Source organism: Chiloscyllium plagiosum, unplaced genomic scaffold (genome assembly GCF_037043375.1).
Source record: "Chiloscyllium plagiosum isolate Xiang-an unplaced genomic scaffold, Cpla_swu_hap1 HiC_scaffold_10, whole genome shotgun sequence".
NCBI lineage: Eukaryota > Metazoa > Chordata > Chondrichthyes > Orectolobiformes > Hemiscylliidae > Chiloscyllium > Chiloscyllium plagiosum.
In genome coordinates this window covers 37,568,367-37,593,852 of record NW_028270148.1, presented here as the reverse complement: position 1 = coordinate 37,593,852, position 25,486 = coordinate 37,568,367, and the positions used below count along the sequence as shown (strand labels likewise).

General features: G+C 40.5%; 2 protein-coding genes across 4 annotated transcripts in view; one reads left to right on the top strand and one right to left on the bottom strand.

The window, feature by feature from the left end:
• epas1b (endothelial PAS domain protein 1b) overlaps positions 1-25,486 on the bottom strand; it is a 139,450-nt gene that overhangs the window by 3,334 nt on the left and 110,630 nt on the right. The window contains exons 8-14 of one of the 2 annotated variants that reach the window (XM_087991275.1): positions 23,426-23,573; positions 21,162-21,385; positions 20,193-20,401; positions 13,087-13,197; positions 7,708-8,183; positions 3,326-3,443; positions 876-1,005 (exon numbers count right to left, since the gene is read on the bottom strand). In XM_087991275.1, coding sequence (XP_087847401.1) covers positions 876-1,005; positions 3,326-3,443; positions 7,708-8,183; positions 13,087-13,197; positions 20,193-20,401; positions 21,162-21,385; positions 23,426-23,573 — 1,416 coding nt within the window. The remainder of the gene's footprint in view (positions 1-875; positions 1,006-3,325; positions 3,444-7,707; positions 8,184-13,086; positions 13,198-20,192; positions 20,402-21,161; positions 21,386-23,425; positions 23,574-25,486) is intronic. The other variant, XM_087991276.1, reaches the window with a different exon arrangement.
• Positions 1-25,486, top strand: part of LOC148148940 (uncharacterized) — a 139,078-nt gene that overhangs the window by 109,133 nt on the left and 4,459 nt on the right. The gene's annotated exons all lie outside the window — the stretch shown is intronic.

Here is a 25,486-nt window from a genome sequence, read left to right as displayed (position 1 = left end):
AATGTCATGATCAGAGCATTGAGTATATGAGTTGGGAGGTCATGCAGCGGCTGTCCAAGACATTGGTTAGGTCACTTTTGGAATATTGTGAGCAATCCTGGTCTCCCTCCAAAGGAAAGATGTTGCGAAACTTGAAAGGTTTCAGAAAAGATTCAGTAGGATATTGCCAAGGTTGGAGGGTTTGAGCTATGGGGTGAGGTTGAATAGGCTGGAGCATCGGAGGCTGAGGGGTGACCTTATAGAGGTTTATAAAATTATGAGCGGCATGGATAGGGTAAATAGACAAGGTCTTTTCCCTTGGGGTGGGGGAGTCCAGGGAAAAGATTTAAAAGGGACCTAAGAGGCAACTTTGTCACACAGAGGGTGGTACGTGTATGGAAGGAGCTAGCAGAGAAATGGAGGCTAGTACAATTACAACATTTAAAAGGCACCTAGATGGATATATAAATAGGAAGGGTTTGGAGGGATATGGGCTAAATGCTGGGATATGGGACTAGATTAATTTAGGATATCTGGTTGGCACAGACGAGTTAGACCAAAGCGACTCTTTCCGCGCTGTACATCTCAATGACTCTATGAATGTTTGGATTTCAGTTGCCAATTCAATTTGCTACTTCCATCATTTTAAAGTGGTAGTTGCTGTGGTAAGAGTCACCAGCAAAGTTGAATTTGAGTTGTAAACCAAATTAATAAACACAATATATACAGGGCAATATATAAATTTGCATTTTCTATTTGAATTTCTGCTTAGTAAATGCAACTATGGATGATTTTATGTTTAGTAAGCCAGGAAATAAATAATTGAAGGAGATACAAGTTAAAAGGGATTGAGTACAGAAAAGGATGCAGGCAGGTCTGGAACATTCCATTCTTACCTGTAAGTGACCCTGAACTCCAGGACTTTTTCTGTGTTAATAGGGAATTATTTTCAGATTTAATGCTCTTCATTCTCTTCCATAGCATTTGTGAAGTGTGACTCCTTGGTGAATCTTCACACAGAGAGTCCTTAAAGTGAATTAGAACATCAGTTCATTCAAATCCATTTAATTACATAGTACAGACACAATTGTACAAGTTCGAGTCTTTTGGAAATCTTAATATACCTCATCAACTCGCTCAACATTATCTACAATGCTAGATACGTGCTCAAAAAGCTCCAGTGAGTTTGTCAAACATGACCTCACTTTCGTAAAACTATGTGGTTGTGTCTTATGATACTGTGATTCAATTAACACATTAGTTCAATCTGGATAAATGCGAGGTATTGCATTATGGAACGACAAACAAAGATAGGATATATACAATTAATGGCAGGGCCTTGGGTAATGTTGTAGATGAGGGACCTTGGGGTTCAGGTACATAATTCTATGAAGTTTGTATCACATATAGAAGGGTAGTTAAAAAGACATTTGGCACGGTCACATTCATTGTTCAGTCCTTTGAGTATAGGAGTTGGGAAGTCATGTTGATGTTGTACAGGACATTGGTGAGACCTCTTCTGGAATACTGCATCCAATTCTGGTCACCCGGTTATAGGAAAGCTATTATTAAGCTGGAGAGGGTGCAGGAGAGATTTACCAGGATGTTGCCGGCTGCAGAAGGTTTGAGTTATAAAGAAAGGCTGGGACTTTTCTCACTGGAGCCAAGGAGGTTGAGAGGTGACCTTACAGAAGTTTATAAAATAATGAGGGGTATAGATAGAGTTAATGGTAGTTGTCTTTTCCCTCGGATGGGAAAAAAGTGAGGACTGCAGATGCTGGAGATCAGAGCTGAAAATGTGTTGCTGGAAAAGCGCAGCAGGTCAGGCAGCATCCAAGGAGCAGGAGAATCAACGTTTCGGGCATGAGCCTGAAGAAGGGCTCATGCCCGAAACATCGATTCTCCTGCTCCTTGGATGCTGCCTGACCTGCTGCGCTTTTCCAGCAACACATTTTCAGCTTTTCCCTCGGATGGGTGATTTCAAGACTAGGGGACATTTTTTAAGATGAGGAAAGAAGTTTAAAAAAGACATGGGGGAAAATATTTTACACAAAGGATAGTTCGGGTGTGGAATGAACTTTCTGAAAAAGTGGCATAATTACAACGTTTAAATTATATTTTGATAAGTATGTGAATAGGAGAGGTTTGGAGCGACATGGGCCAGGTGCAGGCAGGTGGGATAATTTAATTTGGGATTGTGTTTGCCATGGACTATTTGGATCATAGGGTATGTTTCTATGCTGTATGACTCTATGTTAAGATTTTTTCAATAATAGATCACAACATTTTTACAATGGCTAATATTAGGCTAACTGGCTTGTGGTTCCCAGTTTTCTCTCTCTTTCCTTTCCTTTCTTGATTTGCAGTGATACATTTACTGACTTCCAATTTGGTGAGGCCATTTTAGAATCCAGAGAATTTTCAAAAATCATAAGTGCAACTAGTATCTCAGCAGCTACCTCAATCCAAAGATATAAGAGATCAAATCCTGAAGATGTGTTGGTTTTTAGTCCCTTAAGTTACCCTATTATGTTTTTCTCTGCTAAGATTAATTACTTTAAGTTCTTCACTTATATTATTCTTTAGATTCCCTTTGACTTCTACTTTGTAACCTGTATCTTCCCTAGAGACAGACTGAACATATATTTGTTCACCATCTCTACTATTTTTTCATTCCCCATGGTAACTTTTATCTTTTATTTTATTACCCTGGCCGGTTTACTTTCCTATTTTCTACCATTTAATCCAGTTTTTGATCCCTTTTGCTGTTTTTTAAAATTCTTATAATCCCCATACTTTATACTGCTACAGGTAAAGCAAAATGTAGTATGACTTAAATTGTTTAATATATTATGTGATAAACATATTTTACCAAACTATGAAATGCAAACTTGTTTGATGACAATGGAAATTGGGTTAATAAAGGTCTACATGAATCTTCCACCTTTAAACATTGCACTGGATTCCATGTTTGGAACTCACTTCAAGTGAGTTAACCTAAACCTGATTCAAGGGCACATTCTTAAACTCTGCATGACTAAGTTAATTTTAACTTGTTGCTTTGTCTTAAATGGCTGCGTATGTTAATAAGATGGCATTTTATTTGACAGTACAAAATACATGAAACTGGTAATATAACCATTGAAAATAATTTGAGTATTTTAGCCTCTTAAAATTGAGTTGACTCTTTGAGGTTTCTGAAAATCATACCATAGGATCGTATCAAAGCACTGTGCCACAAAGGTCACATATTATCACTGGCACCTGGCTGTTAAACAAATTAAATATCAAAATGAAAAAAGCATTTTGAAAATGCCCACTCCAAATTTTTTGCAAATGGACTTACTGCTGATGGTTGGAATATCTGCTCTCCAAAGTCCAGCTGCCGTTTGCGTTTTAGGTTGGTTCTGAGTATCATTTCGTTGGTAATGTCTTTCCCATGTTGTCCAAAGTTGTCCAGAGATCTAAACCAAGCAGTAATATGGTGTGAGAAACACTTTTCCAATCCTTTCCCCCCTCTTTCTCGATTCTGAAGACACTGGCATTGAAATTGGTCTTCACCAGTTGTGCAAGGTGGCCTCGTAACAAATTGGCAGACCAATTTTCATTTCCACTGCCTTTTGGCAATTGGCTCATTTCACTCCTATTCATTCCTTGGTTCATTGGTTGTTGATCTCTCAAGGAGTGCACTGCTGAAGACATAATTCTTCATTTGAAACCCTGGAGAGTGTGTGCTAACAAAATAGATGGCTGTGAGAGATGCTGCATCAAAACTTGAAATCATTTGAATTCAATCTCTGCTTCAGGAGCAAGAACCATTATTGGATATCGACCAGGAGAGGGAATCTTGGCCAGTTCTCCTCCCTAGACAAGAGTGAGACAGCCTATAACTAGCTCAGTTAAAACTAGTAAATCAGCACCGAGCTACAGTCTCTAATCTGTGTGAGTTTGTGAGCTTAACAGGTGAGGCTTCTGTGATTCACCTGCCTCAACTAAAGTTTTCTCCTTTTAAAACAAAAAGAATGTTGCAGAAACTCAGGAGTGGCAACATCTGTGGTGAGAAAGAAATAGTTATTGTTTCAAGTCCAGTAAGACTCCTCTTCAGAACTTCAGGTTTATTGGAGTTCTGAAGAAGAGTCATACCAGACTTTTCTCTTTCCATGCATGCTGCCAGACCTGCTGAGTTTCTTAAGCATTCTCTGCATTTGTTTCAGATTTCCAGCATCAGCAGTATTTTGGCGTTTATTAAAACCTTTTCTATACTGGTGGCCAAACAGACAACCCACTTCCAGTACCCTATCCTCTCCCTCACACCCTCCCAATACTGTCACAGTGACCAGGCATAGTATATGAAGTAGAATTAGCTACCAAGATTCACTCTCCCTGTTCATCCTCCACTGTTATAAGGAAGTGCTCAAATACCTCAGGAAGAAAACAAACAGAATGGCAGCTCAGCCGCACTTACACACGCTGTATTATGTTCAGTATTGATTTCTTCATGCTTTCATATGTCTTTTGTTGGAAATTGGATTAAAGTGTAAATAACTTATATTTGAACATTACTCAGAAGAAACTTAATCCTCAAACATTTAGACTTGTATTCATCAGGACAGAGTCAAGATTGTGGTGCTGGAAAAGCACAGCAGGTCAGGCAGTATCCGAGATACAGGAGAATTGATGTTTCAGGCAAAAAGCCCTTCATCAGGAATGAGGCTGTGAGCCAAGGGGTGGAGAGGTCAATTGGTGGGGTGGGGGAGGGGGGGGGGAAAGGTAGCTGAGTGCGTGATAGGTAGATGGAGGTGGGGGTGAAGGTCTTGGTTGGAGAGGAGGGTGGAACGGATAGGTGGGAAGGAAGATGGACAAGTAGGACAGGTCATGAGAGTGGTGCTGAGTTGGAAGTTTGGAACTGAGATAAAGTGGAGGATGGGGAAATGAGGAAACTGGTGAAGTCCACATTAATGCTGTGGGATTGGAGGGTCCCGAGGCGGAAGATGAGGCGTTCTTCCTCCAGACGTTGGGTGGCTAGGGAGTGGCGATGGAGGAGGTCCAGGACCTGCCTATCCTTGGCAGAGTGGGAGGGGGAGTTGAAGTGTTCAGCCACGGGGCAGTGGGGTTAGTTGGTGTGGGTGTCCCAGAGATGTTCTCTGAAGCACTCTGCGAGTAGGTGTCCTGTCTCCCCAGTGTAGAGGAGACCGCATTGGGAATAAAGGATACAATAAATGACATGTGGAAGTGCAAATAAAACTTTGATGGATGTGGAAGGCTCCTTTGGGGCCTTGGATGGAGTTGAGGGGGAAGATGTGGGCGAAGGTTTTCAATTCCTGCGGTGGAGAACGTGAGGTCTGCAGATGCTGGAGATCAGAGCTGAAAAGGATTCCTGAAGAAGGGCTTATGCCCGAAACGTCGATTCTCCTGTTCCCTGGATGTTGCCTGACCTGCTGCGCTTTTCCAGCAACACATTTTCAATTCCTGCGGTGGCAGGGGTAGGTGCCAGGATGGGAGAGTGGGTTGGTGGGGGATGTGGACATGACAAGGGAGTCGTGGCGGGAACGGTCTTTATGGAAGGCGGATAGGGAGAGGGAAACATATCTCTGGTTGTGGGGTCCGTTTGTAGGTGGCGGAATTGGCAGGCGAAGTATGCAGAGGTAGGTGGGTTGGAAGTTGAGGTCTGGGGGTGGGGTTTTGTCCTAGTTGTGGTTGGAGGGGTGGGGTTCGAGGGCGGAGGTGCGGGAAGTGGATGAGATGCACTGAAGGGCATAATCAACCACGTGGGATGGGAAATAGCGGTCTTTAAAGAAGGAGGCCATCTGGTATGTTCTGTGGTAGAACTGGTCCTCCTGGGAGCAGATGCGGTGGCCACTGCAGAGACTGCACTTTATCCCAGCTAAGGAATGCCTGCTTTCAAGGTAAACTGGAGAGCATGCAATTGGATCCTTCAGAGGGGTGTGGAAGCAAACACAGTGGGAAACAGGATGCAATGTTCAGGCCACAAGGTGGGTGGGCACCTAGGAAGCTCAAGGGTTGGCGCCCTTGTTTGCAAAAAAAATGACTCATGAAGGACTTCCACAGAAGAGAGAACAACTTGACCACCCTCATTTACCTGCAACCTCCAAAATGGCAGCACGGTATGACATGAGTTGGAGGTGGGAATGCTACCGTCAAAACTTAATGGCATTCCTGCCTGAAACCCTGCCTGCCGTGTACCTTACAATTCTACTCTGTGTTTTACACATTTCTACTGCTAATTCATTCAATCCTTTATCTCAGAATAAAGTCGTGCACTGAGGTGAAAGGAAACCCAATGGTTGCGACAATATTTTATTTGACGTTATTTCAGCAATGCAGTTTATAAGAAGGGGCCAGTTAGTTCAGTTGCTTGGAGTATGCTGCTTAACACTGGAGCTGATGTAGCTGTGCTAGTTCTTGGAGGCTGCTTGTTCAACTTGCCACATTGTGATGCTAAAGATAGATGTCAAGGGATTCCCAACAGCAGGTGGTGATGGTGTGGAAGGGCAGCTGGAGCAGTCCACTGACACTTATTAGAAAGAAAGAGTGTCTTTAGGTGGAGAGAGGGCTGATGGGAAGGGATAGTAGACAGATAAAGGAATTTGTCAGCCCAATGTAACCCAAACGACTCTTCCAAGTAAGTAGTGCTTTTTATTTTGTTGTGTGGGATGTGGGTGTCACTGGTAAGGCAAGAATTTGTTGCCCATCCCTACCTGCCCATGAACTGAATGGTTTGTTAGGCAATTTCAGAGGGCAGTGAAGAATCAACCACATTTCCCTAAGTCTAGAAATACAGGTTGGCCAGACCAGGTAAGGGTGTCAAATTTCTTTCCTGAATGGACATTAGATTCTAAACAGTTCCTTGTTTATCTTTAACATTCCGTGCTATTTGTAATGACCTGATGCCATTGGAATGATCCTGCTTTCTGATGTTTGGAGTTGCCCATGAGTTCAAATCTCGCATTAAATTGAGATCCACAATTTGTGATCCTTACTAAGGACACTGCATTAACAATCAGTCTGGGATGCTGCGTCTTCTATTAAATTTACACAGTCTCTTAATGTTTGCTTCAGGGTTTAGTTGCTTTAAAAAAAAAGGGTCAAAAAAATGCCACTTAGTTAGATTATAAGATGATGGTTAGCACTGCTGCCTCACAGCATCAGAGACCCGGGTTCAATTCCTGCCTCGGGCAACTGTCTATGTGGACTTTGCACATTCTCCCTGTGTCTGCGTGGGTTTCCTCTGAGTGCTCCCACAGTCCAAAAATGTGCAAGTTAGGTGAATTGGCCATGCTAAATTGCCTGTAGTATTAGGTGAAGGGGTAAATGTAGGGGAATGTGTCTGGGAGGGTTGCTCTTCGGAGGGTCAGTGTGGACTTGTTGGCCTGAAGGGCCTGTTTCCACACTGTTAGTAATCTAATATAAGCTTTTTGAAAAAAATGTTCATGTTTTAATTCAGAGTTCCAGGACGTCCAATTTTAACTTTGGAGCATATGGAGCAAGAAGGAAATGCTGAAGAGCCATGAGAAATGATGAGCCATTTAGAAGCTAAATCAAAGTGTATGATTGCGTTGGGGAAGAAATAAGCTTTTTTAAAAAAATTTCTAAGAATATATTGTTTCACAACCGTTCACCAAAACATGCAGGAGTGATTCCATATTTTAACCGACTGTTAGAAAATTCATAAAATGCAGCAATATCTATTCCTGGTCTTCTCTTTACCTTTGTTTATACAGTGAAGTATGCCCCGGCTGGCCAGGAGGGATCCCAGGCAATGATCCTGTCCTCTGATCCATCAATCTCCACTTTCGGAGTGTACAGTCGAAAGGTGGATCAGGCGGCCATTGGACATTCGGTCTGCCACCCAGTGAAGATGCAGGGGTACATCCAGGTGCATGGTACGGTGCCAGAGAAACCCTGTTCCCAGCGTTGTATGACAGTGGGTGGTGGTGGCTGTTGTTCTTTACAGACGACATTTCAGGACTATACTTGTCGAGCATCATCTGCCGATGTGAGGTGGTGAAATTTGGAGCAAATGACTGGAACATGTTGCTCATGTTGTTGGAATAATCGTGCATTCTTGGTGTGTTCTCGGAAGGGGGCTGCTCATCATGGCAGATTGGGCTTAACTGGAAGTCTTCCCCATCCATGGGAATGTAGGGAGCCAGAGTTTCAAGGTCTAGATCACTCAATTCCGCCTGGAACAACACATTAAAGACAGTGAATAGAGTGTGGAATATTATTCACAGAATACTTGCAATACCAAACAGTCTGTCTTTTTTTTAACAGGACACAGGCTATTCTACTTAATAGTAAATCAAATGAAAATATATTGAGTTAAAGAGCAGTACAATTTTTGTTTTAAAACTAGCACTGCCAGAGCTTGAGAATAAGTTGGGCACAACAATCAAAAAGAGTAAGAAACAGTTAGAATTGCTTTTAAAAACAATGCCAAGGGAAGTAATAGTGGTAAACTGGAACATACTCATCATTTTTCCTCCCCTTGAAGAGCACCTACTACTGTTTCACATAGACCCTGAAGTTACTCATGGACTGCTTTTGAATGGATAAATTGTCTTTGAAAAGTAAGGTTAAGGGGATATGCTGTCTTAGCTCAAAACTTTCAACAAATCTAAATGTTAGGTTTTCCTACAGTCACCTCTATTGCCACCTATGGACATTTAGTGTCATAAATATCCACAGCACAGAAAAAGGCCCATCGAGTCTGTGAAGTTCAAAAACAGCCACCTAACTATTCTAATCATATTTTCCAGCACTTGGCTAATAGCTTTGTATGCCTTGGCATTGCAAGTGCAAATCTAACTGTGGTGAGAGTATCTATATCTACTCAGCGAAAGTGAATACTGCGGATGCTCGAGATTAGAGTTAAGAGTGTGGTGCTGGAAAAGCACAGCAGGTCAGGCAGCATCCGAGGAGCAGGAAAATCACCATTTCGGGCAAAAGCCCTTCATTAGGAATTAGAGGCAGTCAGTTCCAGATTCCCACTACCCTATAAGTGAAAACATTTTTCTTGACATCCCCTCTAAACCTCCTGTCCCTTACCTTAAATTTATGTCCCCTGGTCACTAATCCCTTCACTAAGGGGAATATTTCTTCCCATCTACCCTGTTTATGTTCCTTCTGAATTTTATACATTGCAACTATGTCCCCCATTTGTCTCCTCTGTTCTAAGGAAAACAATCTCAGTCTATCCAAACTCTCTTCATAACTGAAATTCTCCACTCCATTGTCTAATTTTAAAAGTGCTATTATTTTAACTCATTATTTTAACACACATTCCTTAAAAATAAATCTACAACTATCGAGACCTAAAAGTTGGGTAAATTCATAGTTAGAGTTGATTTAATTAAAAGCCTGTTGTTGTAATCAAAATGTCGCCTTATTTTTCTGAAGATTTAAACTGTAAGTACTTAGTTCTAAAACTTGCTGGAAAATTTTATAGAAATAAACTATCAAGCTAATTGCTCGCCGATTATTACAGAGACATACAGCACGGAAACAGACCCTTCAGTTCAACTTGTTCATGCCAACCAAGTTTCCCAAAAGTAAATCAGTCCCACTTGTCTGTATTTGGCTCATATCCTCCAAACCTTTCCTGTTCATGTACCTATCCAAATGTCTGGTTCAGAAAAGATTTACAAGGATGTTGCCAGGGTTGGAGGATTTGAGCTATAGGGAGATGCTGAACAGGCGGCACGGTGGCACAGTGGTTAGCACTGCTGCCTCACAGCGCCAGAGATCTGGGTTCAATTCCCGACTCAGGCGACTGACTGTGTGGAGTTTGCACATTCTCCCCATGTCTGCGTGGGTTTCCTCCGGGTGCTCCGGTTTCCTCCCACAGTCCAAAGATGTGCACGTCAGGTGAATTGGCCATGCTAAATTGCCTGTAGTGTTAGGTAAAGGGGTAAATGTAGGGATATGCTTTGGCGGGTCAGTGTGGACTTGTTGGGCCGAAGGGCCTGTTTCCACACTGTAAATAATCTAAGGCTGGGGCTGTTTTCCCTGGAGCGTCGGAGGCTGAGGGGTGACCTTATAGAGGTTTACAAAATTATGAGGGGCACGGATAGGGTAAATTGGCAAAGTCTTTTCCTTGGGGTTGGGGAGTCCAGAACTAGAGGGCATAGGTTTAGGGTGAGAGGGGAAAGATATAAAAGAGACCTACAGGGCAACTTTTTCACAGAGTGGTACGTGTATGGCATAAGCTGCCAGAGGAAGTGGTGGAGGCTGGTAGAATTGCAACATTTAAGAGGCCTTTGGATGGGTATATGAATAGAAAGGGTTTGGAGGGATATGGGCCGGGTGCTGGCAGGTGGGACTAGATTGGGTTGGGATATCTGGTCGGCATGGATGGGTTGGACTGAAGGGTCTGTTTCCATGCTGTACATCTCTGACTCTAAATGTTATAAACTGTACCTGTATCCAACACTTCCTCTGGTAGTTAATTTCATATACAGACCACCTTCTGCATGAAGGTGGTTACCCCTCAAGTCCCTTTTAAATCTTTCTCCTCTCACTTTAAAAATGTGTCCCCTAGTTTTGACCTTACCCACCCTAGGGAAAAGAACTTTGCTCTTCACCTTATCTATGTCCCTCATGATGTTATAAACTTCAATAAGGTCACTGCTCAACTTCCTAAGTTCCAATGAAAAAAGTCCCAGCCTTTCCTTATAATGCAAATCCTCCAGTCCCAGCGGCAACCTGGTAAGTCTTTTCGGAACTCTCCAATTTAATAAAATCCTTCCTGTAGCAGGTTGATCAGAACTGTATACAGCACTCCAGAAGTGGCCTCACCAATGTCCTGTGAAACCTTAACAATGACATCCCTACTCTTATACTGAATGGTCTGAGCAAAGAAGGTAAGTGTGCTAAACACTTTCTTCACCACCCGGTCTACCTCTGATGCTACTTTCAAAGGACTATGTACCTGCATCCCTAGGTTGACAACATTGTCCAGGGCTCTACCATTAACTGTGTAATTCCTGCCCTTGTTTGTTTTACTATAATGCAATACCTCACATTTATCCAACTCAAACTCCTTCTGCCACTCCTCAGCCCAATGGTCCAATTGATCAAGATCCCTTTGTAATCCTAGATAACCTTCTTCACTGTTGACTCGCCCACCAATTTTCTTTGTATTTTGTTGAATTTTATAGAGATTTAAATAAACAGTCAAAACATGCAAATTAGAAGCTGACATATAATAATCTTTAAAAAATATCTTTCTCAGAATAGAGAAATTTAGCATTTCACAAATACAGAATTATTTATCCAGGACCAGAGAGTTTCTTCAGAAGTAGTTAGTACTTAGCATTAGAACGCCAGGTAACTTATAAACAAGATGCACATTTTATCAGAGAGTTTCAGCAGTGATCTTATAGCATGAAAGAACGAAACTCTCATTAGTTCAGTGACAACCTGTGCAGTGCACCCTACATAGAAGAGTAGAATTTCTGCATTCAGTGTACACATGCAGGTCTCAGTGAGGGAAAGAGAGGGCGCAACTGAAATCTTACTATGAGTGAATTGGTGGGATTAGGTACATTTAGGGGGTTTAAATGGACAAAAAAAAGAAGCCTGTTGGGAAGCTGGCCGCAACCCATTGACAGGCAGGGAAGGAGGTGAGCAACCCACCCCTTCCCTCGAGGTCAGATGGTCTTCGAAATACATAAACAAGGCTTGAAACCTCAACATTAACCTGCTTTTCAGGGTTTAACTGTGGCCAATTAAGTTGCCTGGACCTTGGGAAAACAGGACGCTGCAGTGTGTGATGATATTCATTTCTTGCGGGCCAGGAAGAGTAAGAGGCCTCCTCGAGGCCCTCCAGGCTCCTGCAACATTATCCCATAGTTCTGACTTCCTCCCCCGACATCTTCCTCAGAATGGTATAATCCCTGAGACTGGATGCACCCATGATGAAGTTAAGCTTTGGACCTTGAACCATTTCACAACCTCATTGTCATTACTGAGATCTATTTGCTCCCATACAACTTTTACCAGAACTTTTCCCACTCTGTTTGGAGGTCAAGCTTGTTCATCTTTTGGTGAAATGCAAAAAAGGAATCCACTGCAGAGATGACAAACTGTGCATTCAGTGGGGAAATACAGGCCTTATGGTTTCCCATGCTATACCAACTCCATCCTCCCACTCCCTCCCAGGGCTTCAGCGTATTAGAATTCTCCACCCATTTGCTATTTGTGTCAAGATAATCAATGAACAGAAATTCAAGGTGAATGGCAAAGGAGCAATGAACCAGAGAGCAACAGGATCCCTTTTTAGAAGGGCTGGCCCAGACTAAAAGGGTGAAATAGCTTCATTCTGTGATATATCATGTCAGCTTTCAAAGGAATAATAAGTGATTGCTGACAGTTTTACCAGAATTATTGTGGCAAAAATTCCAGATGGCATTCTTAATCTGCTCTTCCAGATTCTGTAGGTTGGAAATACAATGAAATATCCCATAGGTATATATTCCTGTTCAAGTTTACATATCATATTTTATTGCCTTACAGCTGTATGTTTTATGTGCCACTCCTTCAAACTACAAGTGCAGTGCTGTGTAGATTATCTACAGAGATGACTTTTGCAAATCCTTTGAATGCTATTTCTATAAACTGGAGCGAGCAATTGGCAGAATTGCGGGGAGTATATTGCACTGGGATGATTTAATAATCACTGTACTGTTGAGGGGAAATCAATCTCTCAGCAATCCACCTCTGCACAATGACTATTTTCCAAAGCAACATGAACTGCAGTGCAACAATGAATTTGGCATGATAATACTGAACCATTTTGACTTATCAATGACTATTGAAACGGGATGAGATACCAGCCTGACCACATTCGCTGCTAAATAGCTATACTGTTTGCAGATTTATTATATTTTAATAAAATGTATGTATATTTTAGAAATTAAAGGTGAGTCTAGATCTCTGACCTCTGTTTCCCAGTGAAAGTTATTATCATAATGAATTCTGAGGTGACCTTATATATCTTAATCAAATAGATGATTTGTCTTTTTGAGTCGCTGTGGAACCTCTGCATATTTATTGGTTATTTTGTGTTTATTTTAATGAACTAACCTGAGTGCTACATTGTTTTTTTGCTTCAGTGTCCATAGCAAAAAGTTTCTCAATCAGTTCAATCTTGAGATCATTGTCCAAGGAACTGTAGTAGTCTCCAGGGCTACTTGGCTATAATTGCAAAGTAAAGAAACATCTTTAAAATGCATTGTCCTGATGAATAATTTAATTCATCCAATTACTATTGACATCACTAAAATAGTATCAAGCATCACTTACATCCGTCTCACAGGTTTGATTCAAAATCTTTATTGCATGCAATGAATGAAGATACTGTTATTTCTGAGAACCCGGATTCAAAGACAATTATACAAGTAGAAAATGGTCAGATAGTGCAATTGTAACTAACTTGGAGATAACTGTAGAAGTAAATAAGAAATGGAGATTATATTTCGCTCAACCAGCAGTAAAAGAGTATTATGACAGACTAAAATTAATATTGCAACAGAAAATCCTTTCCATTTTGGAAGGATTTTATATTCTGTGAGCATAGACACCAAAGAAAACTTGACTTAGATAGTATAAACTCAAATAAACTGTAAAATTGTAATGTCTTTATTTAACAAGTATTATTTTAAACATAAATTCTATTGTTACTTTTCGGTATCATCTCACTTGCAAGTGTCCTTTGAATTCACATTCAGACAGGAATAAGTTTGGGATTGTGCAATGCTGGCAGCAAGTCTTGCCTACTGGCAGCACTTTATGATAAGCTAATGGTCAGAAAATGATCAGCAATGGCCAGTATTTAATGGAGAGCCAGCAACAGCTGTGTGTTGGCCCCTCAGGAAGGCCCAATATATGATGTGCCTCTTAGGCAGTTAACTGGACAATGGTGGGCCTTTTCCCAAGATCAATATTCCAGGAGGTGGAAATAAGACCTTAAGACATAGGGGCAGATATAGGCCACCGAGTGAGTTCATGGCTAATCTGATAACCCTCAATGCAACTTTCCACCTTTTTCCCCATAATTGTTGATTTCCTTTGCTAATTAAAATCTGTCTATCGCAGCCTTGAATATACTTAACAATGCAGTCTTGACAGCCCTCTATGGTAAAGATTCTCTCTGAAAGAAGATATTCTTCCTTGTCTCTAGATTAAATGGACGATGATCCATTACTCTGAGATTATGCCCTCAGGTCCTCAACGCTGCCATAAGACAAAACAACCTCTTCACATTGGCCCTGTCAAACCCCCACTGAGAACTCTGTACACTTGAATAAGGTCAGCTGTCATTCTTCTAAGCACCAAGGAGTAGAGACGCAGCCCTACTTAACCTCTTATCAAGTGCAAGGTACTTGTTTAGCCTCTGGAATGGGACTTTAGTCCCGAACCTGCCAAAGTGAAGAAGCTAATATTGAGTCAAAGGTGTATAATGATGTGCAGAAAAAGTGCATTAAAAAATCCTACCCACTGAGTGATGCCAGCCAATTGGAAGTTGCCACATTGGGCATTGCTCAGTGGAACAGTGACTTCTGCCAGCAATGCACCCATGCTTTTATCACTGAAGGACTTGGCGATAGAGGAGAGAAGATGGGAAGAAAATCATGGGCTGGGAGTCACAGAGGTTAGGAGCATTGGCAGCAAAGGCTGGGAGAGGATGGATTAGGTTTGTAGCAGGCTCCAGTGGCTTCTCAACCCAAGAGCTCTCAAGCAGCCCCAGTTACATATGCTTTCAATATTCCAGCATGGTGAGTCTCCTGTAGTGATGGTGTCAGGATTTTAATTGAGCATTAATTACCTTCTTAAGGGCTTCCAATTGGCAGTGGGACATTTCTGCCATAGAGTTAATCTAGACAAAGGGAGGACCAATGGTGGATTCCCAATTTCCTATCTGATTAAATGCACCTCTGTCACCAAACCCGCCAAACAGAGGGAGGCATTAAATTCTGGTGTGCTTAAACTCTGGTTGTGAAGAGTCTTTGCCACCAATGAAAGGTTAAGAACATAAGAACTAGGAACAGGCGTAGGCTATCTGGCCTTTTGAGCCCACTCTACCATTCAATAAGATCCTGGCTGATCTATTTATGGCCTCAGCTCCACTTACTCACCCTCTTACCATAACCCTTAATTCCTTTACTGTTCAAAGAATTATCTAGCTTAGCTTTAAAAACATTCAATGAAGAGGCCTCAACTATATCTCTAGGCAGGGAATTCCACAGATCTACAACCCTTTGGGTAAAGAAGTTCCTCCTTAATTCAGTCCTAATTCTGCTCCCCCTAATTCTGAGGCTATGCCTCTTGTTCTAGTTTCAGCTGCCAGTGGAAACAGCCTCCCTGCTTCTATCTTATCTATTCCCTTCATAATGTTGTGTTTCTGTAAGATGCCCCCTCATTCTTCTAAATTCCAATGAATATAAACCCAGTCTACTCAGTCTTTCATCATAAGCCAGTCCTCTTAACTCCAGAATGAACCTCGTGAACCTCCTCTGCACCCCCTCCAGTGCCAGCACATCCTTTCTCATGTAAGGAGACCAAATCTGCGCGCTGTACTCCAGGTGTGGCCTTACCAGCACTGTATATAGCTGCAACATAACCTTTCTGCTTTTAAACTCAATCCCTTTCACAATGAAAGACACAATTCCATTCACCTTCCTAATTACCTGTTATACCTGCAGACCAACCCTCTGTGATTCATGCTCAAGAATACCCAGGTCTCTCTGTACAGCAGCATGCTGCAACATTTTACCATTCAAATAATCGTCCTTTTTACTGTTACTGCTACCAAAATGTATGACTTCACATTTATCAACATTGAACTCCATCTATCATACCTTTGCCCACTCGCTTAAACTATCTATATTCCTCTGCAAACTTTCAGAGTCTTCTGCGCACTTTGCTCTATCACTCATCTTAGTGTCATCCACAAACTTTGATACTCTACACGTGATTCCAACTCCAAATCATCTATGTAAATTGTAAACAATTGCAGACCCAACACTGATCTCTCAGGCACACCACTAGTCACTGATAGCCAACCAGAAAAACACTCATTTATCCCCACGTTTTGCTTCCTGTTAGTAAACCAATCCTCTGTCCATGCTAATACATTGCCCATAATGCCATGCATCTTTATCTTCTGCATTAGCCTTTTGTCAGGCACCTTGTTAAATGCCTTTTGGAAATCCAGATAAACAAAATCTACTGGGTCCCCGTTGTCCACTGCCCTTGTAATGTCCTCAAAAAATTCCAGTAAATTATTTAAACATGACCTGCCTTTCATGAATCCATGCTGCATCTGCCCATTACTCATTCGTGATGATTTGTGCTGTTAACTCATCTACCTTGTTTTGAATGCAACGAGCATTCAGGTAAAGTGTCTGTATGCTAGTTTTTATGCCTTGTTTTTATCCATTAATAATATCTCCTGAGTTTTCCTTACTTTTAATGTCTTTCATAGCCTTTGATGTAGTTAAACCCTCCTGCATACGTTAAACTGCTGCTTTCTTTTCTACATACCATTATATTTCCTGTTGTTTTCCCCTTCCCTCCCCCCAATTCACTAGTTTAGAGTCCTAGTGACCACCTATTTATACTTCTCGCCAGAACAGTGGTTCCACATTGGCTCAGGTAGAGACAGTCCTCATGGTCCAGATCCCTCCTGTTCCAAAACTGATGCCAATGCCCAATGAAATGGAACTCCTCTTTCCCACATCACTCCTTTTAGCCTTGTGTTTATTTCCCTAATTTTCTTATCCCTAAGCCAATTTACACGTGGCCTGGGTAATAATCCAGAAATTATAACCCTTGAAGATCTGTTCCTTAATTTTGTTCCCAGTGCTTGATAATTCCCAAACAGGCCTCCTTCCTAGCCTTGCCCGTGTTGTTTTTCCCAACGTGGACCACAACAACTGGATCCTCCCTCTCCAGCTCTAGTATCCTTTCAAGCTAGTTAACGTAGGTGTTAACAATGTCTTGAACCTACATCATCCCTCCATTCAATAAAAAATATCCCAAAGGACTTCACAGGAACATAATCAAATAAAACTTGACATATAAGTCACATGAAAGAAATATTAGGACAGGTGACCAAAAGCTTGATCAAATAAATATTTTAATCACAGTCCTAAAGGAACATAAAGCGGTCCAGAAGTGGAGAGATTCAGCAAGCAAATTCCACAACTTAGGACTAAACTACTGAAGACATCGCCGTCAATTGTCAACTCGTACTTTGAGTTCTGAAGAAGAGTCATATTGGACTCAAAATGTGAACTTTGTTTATTTCTCCACAGATGCGGCCACATCTGCTGCTGAGTGAGTTTCTCCAGCAGTTTTAGTTTTTATTTCAGATTGCCTGCAGTATTTTGCTTTTATTAGAACTAAAAGTTGACAAAGCCCCAGAACCTTCAATCTAGAGTCTTCGAAGAATTGGCCACAGACATAATAGATGTGTTGGTTGCAATTTCCCAAACTTCCCTGAGTTCTGGAAAGTTTGAATCAAGCTGGAAACTTGTGAACATCTATTCAAGGAAGGAGGAAGACAGAAAATGGGAACTACAATCCAGCTAGTCTAATAGCTGCCATATTGAAAACGTTAGAATCAGTTATTATGGCAATAATTATGGCAGGGCACTTAGAAACACTGAATACAATCAGTTAGAGTTAGCATGGCTTTCTGAAAGGGAAATCTTGTTTGACTAATTAATTAGAGTTTCATTGAAAAAGTAACAAGCAAGTTTAATTAAGGGGGACTTGTAGGTGTGGTGACTTGGATTTCCAAAAATATCCTAGAACTCTGTGGGAAGCTAGGGAAGTGATTACTGGGCCTCTTGCTGAGATTTTGTATCATCAATAGTTGCAGGTGAAATGCTGAAAGATTAGAGGCGGGCTAACGTGGTACCACTTCTTAAGAAAGATGGTAAGGAAAAGCCAAGGAACTACAGACCTTTGTGCATGGGAAATCATGTCTCTCAAACTTGATTGAGTTTTTTTGAAGAAGTAACAAAGAGGATTGATGAGGGAAGAGGGGTAGATGTGATCTACATAGACTTCAGTAAGGTGTTCGACAAGGTTCCCCATGGGAGATTGGTTAGCAAGGTTAGATCTCATGGAATACAGGGAGAACTAGCCATTTGGATAAAGAACTGGCTCAAAAGTAGAAGACAGAGGGTGGTGGTGGAGGGTTGCTTTTCCCTGTGACCAGTGGAGTGCCACAAGGATCAGTGTTAGGTCCACTACTTTTCATCATTTATATAAATGATTTGGATGTGAACATAGGAAGTATAGTTAGTAAGTTTGCAGATGACATCAAAATTGGAGGTGTAGTGGACTGCAAAAATCTCAGCAACTATACATTTTTTACCTTTACCCAAGTCATTGATGTAAATTGTAAATAGTTGAGGACACCGCCCTTACCCCTGTGACATTCTGCTACTTACAGGTTGCCAGATTACAATGGGATCTCTATCAGATGGGCCAATGGGCTGAAGAGTGGTAGATGGAGTTTAATTTAGATAAATATGAGGTGCTGCATTTTGGAAAAGCAAATCAGGGCAAGACTTATACAGTTAATGGTACAGTCCTGGGGAGTGGTGCTGAACATATGAACTTTGGAGTGCAGGTTGATAGTTCCTTGAAAGTGGAGTCGCAGGTCGATAGGATAGTGAAGAAGGTGCTCCAGACAAAGTGGTGGAGGCTGGTACAATTACAGCATTTAAAAGACATCTGGATGGGTATATGTATCGGAAGGGTTGAAAGGCATGTGGGCCAAGTGCTAGCAAATGGGACTAGATTAGGTTGGGATATCTGGTCAGCATGGATGCGTTGGACAAAAGGGTCTGTTTCTGTGTTGTAATCTGTATGACTCTATTTGATAAAATGGCATATCAAAGGTTAGTACACAAAATAAGAGCTCTTGGTGTCTGGGTGACATCTAATTATGGAGCAAGGATTGGTTACCTAACAGAAAGCAAAGAGTAGAAATTAATTAGTCAATTTTGGGTTGGCAACCTGTAAGTAGCAGAATGTCACAGGGGTAAGGGCTGTGTCCTCAACTATTTACAATTTACATCAATGACTTGGGTAAAGGTAAAAAATGTATAGTTGCTGATGACACAAGGATTGTTAGGACTGTAAATTGTGAAGAGAATGTAAGGAGTCTGCAAAAGTGTAAAGATATGATAACTGGGCAAAAACATTGATGAATGGACTTTAATGTGGGAAAGTGTGAGCTTGTCAACTTTGGCGGAAATCTTTTTTAAAAGTACCGTATGCTAATTAAATGGATAGAAATTTCTGAACTCTGCACTATGGAGGGACCTGGGTGTCCTGATTCATAAATAACAAAATATGAGCAAGCACATAAGGTTGAGGATTAGGAAGGCAATTGGATTTCTGTTCATTACAAGAGGAATTCTGTATAGGAGTAGTGAAGTTTTGCTACAGATGTATAGGACTTGGTGAGACGACACATACAGCTTTGGTCTTACTAATTAGGAATCAATATAATTACCTTAGAAGCAGTTCAGAGAGCATTCATGTAAATGATTGCCAAGATAAAGGGTTTAGTAGTGAGATGAGTTCATTCTGTATCCATTGGAGATCAGAAGAATAAGAGGGGATCTTGTTGAAACATGTAAGATGCTGAACAGGCTTGACAGGGTGAAGACTGAAAGGATGATTCTCCTTCACAGGAAGACTAGGAGAACCAATTGAGGTGGAGATTAAGAGATTATTGTTCTCTTAGAGACTCATTAGTCTGTGGAATTCTCTTCCACAGAGAGCAGCAAAAGCAGAGTCACTGCATATTTTTAAGGCTAAGTTAGATCATTTCTTCATCACCAAGCAAATGGAATAGGGAGTAGAGAGGAAAGCAAAGTTGAGGTCACAATCTTATCAAATGACGGAGCAGCCTGGAAGAACCAAATGCCTTACCACCAATCCTGATTTGTTTGAGGTGCAAGAGGGCATTATTTCAAACAACTTTTCTTCGACCTCCCCTAACATTACTACAATGGCATTATGTTCATACTTTTAGCTAAATTATTTTCTCTTCATCTTTCCATTTCCCCATGTGGCATGTTCCACACTCACAATTTTATATAGATGTGAGTTATTGCTGCTGTTGTTCTCAGGTTTTTTGACAGTAATTTTCTCTGGTCACTTACTGAAGAGCAAGAGGTGCTGCTGCAAGTGCGTGGAGTGGAATTGCCTGATGGGACCTGTGGCATTGTAAACTGGTGCCGATCCACTGATGACTGCTTGCTGAGCTCAGTTGGACCTTTCACATTTGGTTTTGTTGCTTCCATTGGCCACAGCTTGTTTCGTGGAATAATAGCCTTGTTATAAAGAGGAGCTTCCTCAAACTGCTGGTTACCTGGTAAAAATGACAAAAAAAAAAAGAACATTTGTTGGTCTTATTTTGATTCTTTTTGATCTCAGTTTGATCCAATGCTAAGCAAAATGAATTTAATTTGCCATCTTGAAGATATGGACCAATTGGCACACGAATAAGATTTTAGAGCAATTCATTTTTATTGTAGCTGAAAAAAATTCTTACTGTTTTAGAATAAAGACTGAACCAGACCTTTTCCCCAATTTGCAAAGCCTACAGGTGCCCTACCCAGTGCATTATTTCATTTGCTTCATTTTTAAATCTTTACTCTCACAATGTAGTTCCAAACTATGTTCAGGTGTCTGTAAGTGGTACTTAAAAGAGCACAATTTGCTTTTCTTTCCTTGCATGGATGCATCTCTTCTTCAGGAGCAAGTGAGGACTGCAGATGCTGGAAATCAGAGTCGAGAGTGTGGTGCTGGAAAAGCACAGCCAGTGAGGCAACATCCGAGAAGCAGGAGAATTGACGTTTTGGGCATAAGCCCTTCATCAGTAACCTGAAACATCGATTCTCCTGCTCCTCAGATGCTGCCTGACCAACTGTGCTTTTCTAGCACCACACTCTTATCTCTTCTTTCCTTGGTTGCTTCACTCAAAGTGTATAACTGACATTGTAGGGTACTTCATTAGTACATTACCATTAATTGAAGAATACTATTTTTTTAAAAAAAACTGCGGATTGATGTCAAATATTTATTGGTTTACATAGATTAAAATAATGTCTTAAATTCTAGCAACATACCATTGACACTGAAATCAAGTAGAATAATGGAATCTCCAGGTGTAGGAGCAAGTTGTGCTAGGTCTTCAGGTTCTTCCTTCAGTTTACTGAAGAGCAGATTACCATCATCTGGCATTGGACCTCCGCAGATATGCTTGCCATTCATATTTTTCATGGCTTGGCAAGGCTTGAAAAGAGACTCTGTCTGGTCCATGGAGAATACAACATTCTTCTCCTCAATCTCACTGAAAATGTAAACATTTGATTTCAGTTTTTTTTTTAAAGAAAGAACTCCATTGCAGTATAAAATGCCAAGGAATGGTGTACATTTACTTAACATCTCATCACATTCCCAGGATATCCCAAGGCAATTTATCAACAATGGATTGCTTTTGAAGTGTACTTATAGTTATGTTGAGGGATATGGCCAAATGCTGGCAAATAAGACTAGATTAATTTAGGATGTCTGGTCAGCATGGATGAGTTGGACCGAAGGATCTGTTTCCTTCCTGTACAACTCTATACCTATTTTGGCACACAAGGTTCCATATACACACAGACACTGAATGAATTAACAGATAAGTCATTTTTATTTGCATAGATGTTGGCCCAGGTACTGGGACAACGGTTTGCTCATGTTCAGATTGTGACATGGAATTTTCATATCCTGCTGAGTAAATGGATAGAGTTGGGGTTTAATATCTCAGCCAAACATTTTCAATAATCAGTTATGCTGCGCAGTTATCCAACATACTATGCTGAAGTCAGACGATCCATAGCCTCTGAGTGTGTTATCAACTGAGTTCCATGCTGTACATCTCTATGACTCGACAGACTCTGAATTAAATTATTTCAATATTCATTGAATATTGAATTTGTTCCAGTCAACAGTAGTAAGCATTACATTTGCTGGCAGTCCAATTTCAAAGTAATTTCTAAATGAGTAGGTTTATGAATTGCTATCATCTAATTTTAAAAAATATCTTAAGGGTTTCATATTTATATCATTCACATACTGTTCCACAGCTACACATTTATTTAATTTTGTGTCACCAATAAACAATTTCAAACTTTAGACATCCTAAATATAGGTTATCCACACCTAATTATAGCTTTATTGCTACTGATAAAAGTAAGCACAGGTGAAGCAATAAAACTTCTATTCTCAGCATTCATTACAAACATGCAATTGCAATATATTCTGATAAACATTTAGTTTTAATACAATAGAAGCAATTGTTCACTGAGCATCCTGATTGCATTTACCTGACTTTCTTTCCTGCTCTGTGTATTAAGTACAGGTGAGTAATAACTGCTTTAAATCTATGTAATTAATTCTATTCTGCTTTCAATCCATCTTTGGTGTTGGTAATGTCCATCAGAGTCCTTTTTTTCCCCACTTGATACAGAATAATCCACAAGAAGACAATGACTGATGTTCCAATGTTGCTTTGAGATTGTCCATGTCCAATCTGAATTGCAAACCATTTGCCTATGTTTTGGAGATGATTGCTTGTGTTCAGATTGTGGCATGGAATTCTCATATCCCGCTGAGTAAATAGATAGAGTTGGGGTTTAATAGAGATGATTATTTAATTTAGGTTGTGTATTGTTATTCTTAGTAGAGGTGAACAGTGAATCACTGTTAAAAAGATTCTGCAGATTATTTGAAATTGGCAAAGTTTACAGCAAGTATTCAGTCAAGAAAATTGTTCAATTCTCAATATTTTTCTTTCTTTCCTCAAAATATTCATTCATGTTATGTACAAAAATCATTTTATGATTTTTATAAAAATATTTGCTTCTGATGATCTCAGTTTTCAAATACTGTCTCAATTGTATTGGGACTTTTAAAGTTTTAATGTAAGCACCACATCTTTATTCAGTAATTATGGGTAACAGTATGATTTTCAGCATTCTGATATATTCAAAGACAAAATGAAGGCTCAACCAGAAGCCATTCTATATTTTATATTTTTAGAAATTTACTTTTAATGCAAGAGCATTTAAGCTCAGTTTATCGTGTGTCTCTGGTCATTTTTGCGTCAGTTGATTGTTGTCCTCTTGCCAGGATTGAAAATTCCAAATAACAATAGTGTATATTTTAACACCAGATTTGCAGAAAGCAACATTCTGAAACTGAGTGTGTGGTGGATGGCAAAGCCACCCATGTTACCAAGATCTCTACAGACATAAAATGCTCATAGAAATCAAAATAGGATCATTTCAAGGCAGAAATCTTGTGCTTAGTTTTTGAAATCAGTTGTGTAATAACGCAGGCATACCTCAGTACATAGTTGACGCATACAATGCACTGTGGTTGAGAGTTACGGCTGTTGTAAATAACTGTCCCTTGGGTCTCAATCCACACGTATCCACCATGTTTTGCAAGCATCCGGTACTGCCCAGTAACTGACTGACCTTTAGTGCACACTTTAAAAACAAAATTAAAATGAAACAAATCAATTTCTCAATTCTTACTTTATGCTAGATATGAAAGATATTGATTATCAGTTATTGTATATACAAACCATGTGTTGCAGTTCATCATCTAAGCTGCATATCATAAATGCTCCTTTGATCATATAACATTTGATAATGGCAATACTATATGCTGTACTCAAGCAACAGTAAGTCCTTTTTTATTTGTGCTCTGAATAGAAATCTCTACACCTCGCTACACTTTTAGATTTTTTTATAAATATTTTTATTAAAAACCTTTTAAAATCTTTTACAAAACATTGATATTCAAAAAAAGAATAACGCCATCAAAACAGAAAGAAAGGCAGTACAAAAAAAGCCATAACACAGTACCATTGTTAATAAACGACCTACTATTCTACCAGAAAAAAACATATCTACTTAACTTAATCTAACCATATTAAATAGATACTAACTTAAACTAAATTCAAATAACTTAAGTTAAATAATATCTTACTACTTTATTCTATTTCACTCGTCACACCTTCACTGAGGCTCCCATCCCTCTGAGCACCATCCACAGTCCCCGTATTCTTTTTCCTCCAGTCTCCTCCTCCCAGGGCCCCACAGGCACCCAGACTGATTCCCACGGCTATACCATGACCCTGATTAATATTGCTGATAAGTCAGCGTCAATATAATTTAGGAAGGGCCGCCACGTCTTGTAAAGCTATTCCATTTTGTGGTGCATCATATTTGTGAGGTAGTGTTGGGGGAGATGCTCCAATACCAGCCTGCGCCACCCCAAGAGACCTGGGGGGTTTTCCAGTGTCCAATTCACTAGAATGTTCTTCCTCGCACAGTAAGAATGTTACACAATCTCTTCCCATGTTTCCCCAGAGAGGGCAAGTTTGGCAACCCCAGAAGAAGAATTACCAGATCCACGTTAATTTCAATCCCCAGGATGTCCTTTAGCTCCCTTACTATAGCACTCCAGTATCTCTGGACCTTACTACATGACCAGTAGCAACGTGTAAGAGTGCCTATACTAATATTACATTGGGGACACCCTGATGATACTCCGCTCTTGAACTTAGCTAGCCTCTCTGGCGCCATATGAGCCCTGTGTAAGATCTTCAATTGCATGGCCTGTGCTCTGTTACATACTGAGATTTCCTGACGTTCCCCCAGATGTCTTCCCATACCTCCGATGAAATATCCTCTCCTAACTCTCGATTCCATGTCCTACAGCATCCTTCCATGTCCCCCAAGGTGCAACCTTTGTGTAAATGATATAAAGTACTGAGTGAAAGAGCACCTGTACATTGGAGTATTCTTTTCTCCATGTCTGATTTGTAACATTGGACCGGGAGCGTGGTCTTCCTCGTTTATAGTCCCTTATTTGGAAATATCGGAAAAGGTCCCTATTAGACAATCCATGTTTCTGACGTAACTGACTAAATGACATTAGGACATCCCCCTCGAATAAGTCTCCCAGACAGAAGATTCCCTTATTCTCCCATGCCTTAAAGTTGGAGTCTATTGTCACAGGTTTAAATCCCTGGGCTCCCACCAACCGGGTAAATGGCGAAGTCTTAGACAAATTGCCCTCATGTTGCCTCATTATCCTCCAGGCTTTCACCGTATTTAAAATAATTGGACTTTTACACTGCTGGGTCACGGATTTCATCTTGTCTGTGAATAATACATTAATTAAAGGACATCTTGACTGCGAGACTTCAATGTCAAGCCAAATCAACTCCGAATTCCCCCGTACCCAGTTACCAACATATGTTAACAAAGCACTTATTTGGTATTTCTTCAAATCCAGAAGATACACCCCTCCCTCACCCTGTGAAAGCTGCAATTTAGTGAATTTAATTAGAGGATGCCAATGGCACCAAATAAAGGACCCTAGCCAACCA